Raw genomic sequence first — 8,501 nt, forward strand, 5'->3', positions numbered from 1 at the left:
TGGAGTTGTTGCGCTTTGAACTTAGGACTTCTAGGATCTCTGGTTCTGATACCATATTAAATTTGTGTTTGAAGAGAAAGAAAATAAGAGAAAAAGAAAGAAAATGACAGAGAGAAAATAAAGAAAGAAGAACAGGCTTTCTGAAATTCAATAATTGTATTTCACTTCCTTTTCCACTTACACGAAAATATTATTTATATAAAAGAAAACTCTCACACAACTAACTTGCTGACCCTAGGGGTGGGCATGGATTGGATTGGTTCGGTTTTGGACCAAAATACAACCTAATCCATACATATCGGTTTTTCTAATTTACAATCCAAACCAAACCATTGAAGTATTAAATTCAAACCAAACCAAACCATTTATGATCGGTTTGGTTTGGATTGGTTGTTTGGTTTGAAACTTACTAATTTATAAATATATAATACAAATAAAAAATTTTCCAAATATAAAATATAAACAATAAATTATAATTATCCAAACATAAAATACAATTAGAATAATACAACATAGTCTACAATGGAAAACAAAGAAGAAAATGTAGCAAATGATACACATCATGCACTTATTAAATAGCAAACATTAATGTCATCATCTCACTCCTATAAAATCAAATTAAAATTGTTAGAACAAATAATGTAAAATGATACATTCGTCAAAATTCATTCACTCAAGAATCAATGCATAATTCCTTTCTTTTTTTTTAACTTTAAAACTTTGGTAAATCATAAGTCAATCAACGTTGACAGGTTAACTAACTTTAGTTGATTCTGTAAGCTCTACAAAGATCAAAACAATAAAATTAGCAATAAATTATATTTAAACATTATATATATATATATATAAGAAACAATTAGATACAATATATGTAGATATATATATATATATATGTTGGGGATGTAAAAAATATATATATATTATGGTGATGGTGATAGACTGATGGTGGGCAGCAACAAAGGTAAATGTTTAATTTAGGATTACAATTTACAATTTAATTTGGGATTTGGGATATGGGGATGTAAAAGAAAAAAAATATATATATATGTATATATATTAAAAATCAATATATAAAAATGGAAAAAAAATTTAAAAACTAATATATAAAAATGAAAAACAAATTCTAAAATTAATATATAAAAATGAAAAAAATAAAAAATATATAATTTTTTAGTTATATAATATATTATTTGGATTGGATTTATATTTCCAATCCATAATCAATCCAATTCATACAATTTATAATATTTTGAACCCAATCCAATCCAAACCATTAAAAATGGATTGGATTGGACAGATTAAACGGGTTGGATTGAATTTTACCCACCCCTAGCTGACCCGGACTAAAAACAAATATTACAACTGTTAAAACAAAGCTAACAGTATACTAACTAACAAATGCCATGTCATTAATATAGAAATAGCTACACACTAATACATTTCCCAACTCTATGAAATAAACTCGTCAACAGCACCCTACCTCGATTGGGATGAGAAATTCTCATTTAATCGGATGGCGGGCAAAGATGGGGCAAAATTGTTTTACTTTTAACTTTTCATACATTTTTTTTTTCTTTGGTTTGAAAATAGATTAATAAGTTATATATATATATATAATTTTTTTTTTGTTTTAAAAAAATAATTTTTTTGAAAGAATTTTAAATTAGAAAGTAATTAAATGAGGGAAACAAAATGGGTATCCCCGTCCTAATCTGGAAACTCTCTACTATGAATGTGCGAAAAAATCGACTAACTGATCAAACTTACTAATTTAATTCAATCCAGCTTGTATACTCTGGTTATTTTATATGAAATTGAATCAATTTTAAAAATTTAAAATTGACACTCGGATTGGTTTGGATAGATTGTAAAAGGAAAAAAGGAAAAAAATATGAAATTGGTATAAGCCAAACCAATTAAATTATAAATACAAAAAACATATATATTAAAAAATAATTAGTAAATTATTGTTTTTCGCTTTTGTTTAACATTTATCTTGTTTTGCATTTTTTAGTTAAAAAAATTAGTTATGATTGAAATATTATGTTAAACCAATTCTATTTTATTTATCTTATTGAGAATAATAAATATTTTTATTTTTTTCAAAATGTTAAGAAATTTTAATAAAATTTTTGGCTATTTTAACACAAGTAAGAAAATATCAAAATCCAAAATTTTAATTAACTAGTATTTAAAATTCTAAAACATAAAAATTTATTAGCTAAATCCAAAACTGATTATTCAATTCAATCAAAATCAACCATATATCAAATTGGAATTGATGTTGAAATTGGTTTGGATTTAATTGAAAATTAACAAATTGATTAGTAGTTAGATTAGATTGATTATTGCCAAAATAATTTAGTTTCAAACAGATAAACACCCTCTACTTTCCACCTTGTCATAATTTTTAATAAATAGGAAACAAGGTGGGATAGAAATAGAGATGGAGAATCCAAGGTAGGGATGGAGAATCCAAGCCTATGGTGGCATCTCCAATATCCCGTCCCACCTTAAAAAATACTCCTATACCCAACCTATACTCTGTTTTTTTTTTTTTTTTTTTTTTTTTTTTTTTTTTTTTCAACCAGGGCAGGCTGGGGATACTCATTTCCATATTATAGAAAAGAAAATTAATAAAAAAATATTTTTTAAACTTTTTAATAATTATTAATATAATTATACTTAAGTATAAAATAAAATATATTTTATTAATAATATATGTATGTATATTCCCCGTCCTCATCCCAACAGGACTTAGGCATGGGGTTCTTGCCTGTCTCCTCCTCGATTTCTCATTTAATCGAGTATTCTCCACCCTATCAATGATGGTTCCTATAGAAACCGGGAAAGATAGGGCAAATTATCATCCCTAATCTATTGGAGCAAATTGTCGCATTAACAATAGCAAGATGGTTGAGTTTCAATTGATCTAAATTCATACTTTTATTTTATTTTATTTCAATTGATCAAGGTGCAGTGTAACCTTGAGTTTTAGTAGCGTTTTATTAGATCTTTTATATATCAACAATATGCACCAAAAAAAAAAAAAAAACTAGCTCCTTACACACACACACACACACACACACAACCAAAAAAAAAAAAACAAAAAAACAAAAAAGTGAAATACCAATTATGTCACAAGACCTATTTAATTTCTTAAAAAATGGTTAACAGATATGGCTTGCTTTCTATATCTTTATAGTTTGTTTATTTATTTTTTTGTTTTAAAGATTGTGTTAGATGACTCACATTGTGATACTATTTTCAAATTTACAGCTAAGAAAAATAATATTAAATTACTGATCGTTTGGTCACAAAACTATTGTTGTAACAATATTGCTATTACTATTAGTCAAATAATTCATATCAGAACGACACCGTTGGTCGATACTAATCATGCAAGAAAAACGTGTCGTCCTCCTTCTGAAGCATTTACATGTCCGCACCACCGTAGCCTCACCTGTATTTATATATATATATATATATATACACATACACATACACATACACATATCCTTCTAGTTCCATGTCTGAAAACCAAAAATACTGGTTTTCTTTCTACTCACACTCGCTCTCAATTTCAGTCTTTAGTTTTGGGCTGTTGTAGAGGTCAGTCAGCTTCTTCAATTTTTGTTTTGTTTTTGTTTTTGGTTTTCTTTTTTCTTGTTGATATTAATTATTTGAGTTTTGGGTTTGAATTTATTTCGGGCGTTTGGTCAATGAGCATCTTCAATTTTTGTTTCTGTTTGCTGATATAAATATTCTGAGTTTTTGGTTTTAATTCCTTTCGAGAAATTGAATCTTTAGGCAGTTTGTGAGCTTCTTTAATTTTTTTTTGTTTTTTTTTTTTTGGGGGGAATGTTGATGTATAATAAAACAGTTTAATTTTTCAGTTATAATTTATTTTTGGATATTTCGTCTTAGAGCTGTTGTTCTTGCTGGATTTTGGTTTCTCAATTTGAAATTTCTACTGGATATTTTCATTTCTGAGTTTGTGCACTGGAAATTTCTTCAAAATCCCATTTCATACGCTCATTCTGAAACAGAGCCCATTTCTTTTTCCATTTTATAGGTTGATTCCCTTTATATATGTAGGTTTCTATGTATGTTGACTTCATTTTACAAATCTATTAATGCAACGGACCAATTCTATGCATTTCAAAAAGAGAGCTCTTCAATTTTGCAGAAAATATTTAAGTGGTTCTGTTTATACACTTTCTTTCGTTGGCCTCTAAGAAAATCCTGGAGAATCATTTTGATAACTTTATCATAACCTGTGTGATTGATTGAGTTTGCTTCCAACAGTAAAATGTGTTATATCCATGTAGACAGTTTGATAAAGAAGTAGACAATCTTCTCAGGATTTTATAACCATGGCTACAAAAAGAGTGAAGAGAAACTGTGGAGAAAAAAAGGTACAAAATGAGCCCGACATCATGGCCGAAGACCGCATATCACAATTACCTGATTCTCTCATACATTATATTTTCTCATTCCTTCCTACCATTCATCTTGTTAGAATGAGTCGTGTTTCAAGGCGTTGGAGACGGATGTGGGTTTCCACTCCCTTTTTATATTTTGATTGTCAATTCAATGATGTTACTTTCACCAAGCAGGTAAATAGATTAAGTATGTTCCTAAAATTTTTGGGAAACTGTTTGAGATGTCGAAAGCTATACATGCAACCAGATACATTCATAACAAGTTTGAAGCTTCACACGTACTATAAACTTGGACGCTATGCTGCTCAACGTGTAGATAATTGGGTGAGGTTTGCCATTCAAAGTAAAGTGAAGGAGTTAGATCTTCAAGTGCGAGGGTACTGTACTCCTCCGTTTGTTTATACTGCAAGTTCATTGATGCAACTGAAGGTTCATATGGGGTCTGAGGTCGCTTCACTTTCAACCTCAAGTTCATTAACTCATCTTGAGTTAAGAGGTTTGAAGCTGGAGGTTCGTTTTCTTTCAAAGTTTCCCTCTTTGAAAGTTCTTTCTTTGATCTCTGTGGAATCTAATTATGAGTCATTTCAAAATCTTATCTCTGGATGTCCTATTATTCAGGATTTGCATTTACTAGACCCAAAGGAAATTCATCCTATGCATGGATATCTATGTAGGTTGGATATAAGCAACATAGATTTTCCTGCTAAAACACTTAAAACTCTCTCATTATTTTCTGTGACGTGTGCTGATCAGCGGCTGGAATGTTTAATTTCTGGGCTTCCCCTGCTTGAGAGATTAACTTTAATTTGTTTTTATGGAGTAAATATTAGTATCCTTAGTCATAGCCTGAAATATTTATCCTTTGATCCATTTGGGGATAACACAAAGGCCAAGTTTGTAACACCAAATTTAGTTTACTTATATTTGAGGTGTCGTGTCTCGTGGATCATTTCCATTGAGGCTCCCAACCTTTTCCAAGGCGATTTGAGTCTTTCAGATGGTGGCTATAAATCAGCTTCATATTTTGATCTTGTACATTTTCTTGCAAATCTCAACGGCTTGAAGAAGATGAAGCTGTCTATCGTCTGGGATGAGGTATTGATAATTGCTTGCTTTGTTTAGTTTTCTATGTTTTATTTTCACAATTTGTAAGTACAAGGTTGATTACCGATAATACAAATTTATTGTGGTTAAATTTTGTAGGATATGATTTTTCCAGAAGATATAAGAAATACATCATCTCCTCCCTTGCCTAATTTGAAGCATCTTGAAGCTTCCTTGTACGACAAGCACAAGAAAAATTCAGAACTGCACGAATTTTTGGTTTGGTGCGCACCTTCTGTAGAGACCGTCAAAATAAATGGTGAATCTTATTGCAAGTATTAAGGTCTTTCTAAAAGCTGACTTTTATACTTAAAACTACATTTGTAAAGGTTTAATTTTGGAGCTCACTTATGCACGATTGTTTCATGTTCATAGGTAATTTCAGTTAGGGTTAAATACATTTACTACCTTCTAGTTTGGCTCAGTTTCATTCAAGGCTTTCTAATCTTTTTTTTCTTATTTTGTTTGTTATGGGACAAAATTCAGAAACGCCAAGAGAACCATTGCTTGTTCGTTTAAAACTAGAAATTAGAAAAATATTAATTATTTAATGAACACAATTACTGTATTCGTAGGTTTGATCCGACGATAAAACCACTAAAAATACACTCTTATTTAAATTTTGGCCTGGTTAAAATCTTGCTTTTTGCAATTGTAATGCTGACTAAAAAACACGGTTATGTTTAATTTGAAAATTATTTGTCATATTCGGTTGCAAAATATATGAAAATAGAAAAGAATTAAAATTTGTTGGGAGGTACGGTAAAGGGTGAATTTATTTTGTTATTTTATATTTTTCCTTATTCGAAAACATAATAAATCAGTTTTTATTATTAAAATATCGATTTCATTTTTATCATTTATTTCATTTAAACTGTGCACCCTGCCTCTAACGGGGTGGGATGGAAACATTTAATCGGATGGCGGCAAAGATTGGCAAAAATTTTTTACTTTTAACTTTTTATGCTTTTTTTTTTTTCTTCGGAAATTCTCTGTTACGGATGTGCAAAAAACCCAATTAACTTATCAATCCAACCAATTTAATTCAATCCAACTTGTTTAGTTTACTTAATTTATATTAAATTGAATCAATTTTAGAAGTTCAAAGTTAATAATTGAATTGGTTCAGACTGTGTATAAGAGAAAATAAATAAATAAATAAATAAAACCTATCTATACCAAACTGATTAAAATATAAATACAAAAGACATATATTAAAAAATAATTTATAAATTATTGTTTTTTTGGTTCTGTTTAACATTTATCTTGGTTTGAATTTTTTAGTTAAAAAAAATAGTTATAATTGAAATATTATATTAACCAATTTTATTTTATTTATCTTATTAAAAAAATAAAGTTTTTCATTTTTTCAAACGTTAAGAGATTTTAATAAAAATTTTGGTTATTTTTTCGAAAGTAAAAAATTTCAAAAGCCAAATTTTTAACTAGTTTTTAAGATTCTAAAACCCAAACATTTATTAATTAAATCCAGAACTGATCATTCAATCAAATCCAAACCAACCATTTATCAGATTGGATCGAAATTTATGATGTTGATATCGGTTTGGATTTAATTGAAAATTCACAAACCGATTAGTAGTTAAATTAGATTGATTATTGCCAAAATAAATTAGTTTCAAACCGATAAATGCTCATACTTTCCACCCTGCCATAATTTTTAATAAATAAGTAATAAGGAATCTATGATACAGATGAAGGAATCTAAAGTAACGGATGACAATTAGGTAGGTCGGGCGGGGGTGGCATCCCCCATATCTTGCTCAACCCCCTAAAAGTACTCCCATACCCATTTCATACTTTCTTTTTCTTTTTCTTTTTTTTTTCCCTCATTTCCCCATTATTAAAAATAATAATAAAAAAAATATTTTTTAAACTTAAAAAATATTTTTAAAAATATATTATATATGTTCGAATCATGGGATAAAAAATTTGGGATGATTTGTAATATTAAATATATATATATATATATTATATTTATACAATTTATTCACAATTATTAATATAATTATATTTAAGTTTAAACAACATGTAAAATATAAATATAGAATAAATTTTATTAAATATACAAGGCAGGAATAAGATCCCCGTCCCGACCGACCTAGACATGGGGTTTTTGGCCCCCTCCCCGATCTCCTATTAAATCAAGTACTCCCTACCACATTAGGGACGGTTCCAGCAAGAACTGATAAAGTTGGGGCAAACTGCCATTTGAAATCTAACAAGAGACGGCGGCTAGTCCATGGCCATCTCTGCTCTTCACATTAATAGGAGGAAAAGGATTGAGTTTCAATATTGGCCTAAGTTCAGTCTTATATTTTATTTTTTTATTTTTCATTTCTTGGTGAGTAAATTGTAATTTTATTTGGATGAAAGAACATTATCAAAAATTGCTTATACAAGTATGACCTTGTCTTGACGAACAGAATTAATTTCAGTGGGTAAGCATCTCTATCTATATCATGAACGCATAGATTTGAATTATACAGAAAATGAATTTGGAATATTTTGTAATTTAAAAAAAAAATATGATTTTAACTTTAATAGCATTTTGTTGGTTTTTTTATACAGTAATGCTACAAGGATAAAATAAAAAAAAAATTCACAAAAATATGGCATCTATTTAATGGAAAAAAGAAAGTAACGGAGTGACGCTTCTTGCCCTCCCCAAATTTCTTTTAAATGATGTATCAATCATCCATTGGTATCTCGTTGAGACGTGTAATGGGAGATAAAAAATTATAAAAAAAAAAAAAAAAAAAGTCATGGATCTCCTGATAAAGTATTTTCTATATATCTCTGCGTTCTCTTTGCTCCTTGTCTGAAAAGCCAAAGGACTAAGTTTTCTTTCTGATCTCACTCTCACTCTCAAAGGACTAAGTTTCTTTCTGATCTCACTCTCACTCTCTCTCTCTTTGGCTCTCAATTTCAGTT

General features: G+C 28.8%; 1 protein-coding gene across 3 annotated transcripts; it reads left to right on the forward strand.

The window, feature by feature from the left end:
- The first annotated feature begins 3,491 nt into the window (after window positions 1-3,491).
- Window positions 3,492-6,031, forward strand: LOC132803290 (F-box/LRR-repeat protein At5g02910-like). 3 transcript variants are annotated; one of them, XM_060815930.1, is made up of 3 exons: window positions 3,492-3,612; window positions 4,365-5,540; window positions 5,649-6,028. In XM_060815930.1, exons 2-3 carry the CDS (start codon window positions 4,377-4,379, stop codon window positions 5,829-5,831), a joined length of 1,347 nt encoding a protein of 448 aa, XP_060671913.1. In that variant the 5' UTR covers window positions 3,492-3,612; window positions 4,365-4,376; the 3' UTR covers window positions 5,832-6,028. The 3 variants fall into 3 exon arrangements, with proteins under 3 accessions (XP_060671913.1, XP_060671914.1, XP_060671915.1); XM_060815931.1 differs by having other exon boundaries at window positions 3,494-3,612; window positions 4,332-5,540; XM_060815932.1 differs by having other exon boundaries at window positions 3,501-4,955; window positions 5,064-5,540; window positions 5,649-6,031.
- Window positions 6,032-8,501: the final 2,470 nt, after the last annotated feature.

The sequence above is a fragment of the Ziziphus jujuba genome, chromosome 3, assembly GCF_031755915.1.
Source record: "Ziziphus jujuba cultivar Dongzao chromosome 3, ASM3175591v1".
NCBI classification, from domain to species: Eukaryota; Viridiplantae; Streptophyta; class Magnoliopsida; order Rosales; family Rhamnaceae; genus Ziziphus; species Ziziphus jujuba.

Coding starts and splice junctions, on each gene's coding strand:
- LOC132803290 (XM_060815930.1), top strand. CDS start 4,377: ATGGCTACAAAAAGAGTGAAGAGAAACTGTGGAGAAAAAAAGGTACAA. Junction 5,541..5,648: donor TGTCTATCGTCTGGGATGAG/GTATTGATAATT, acceptor TAAATTTTGTAG/GATATGATTTTTCCAGAAGA.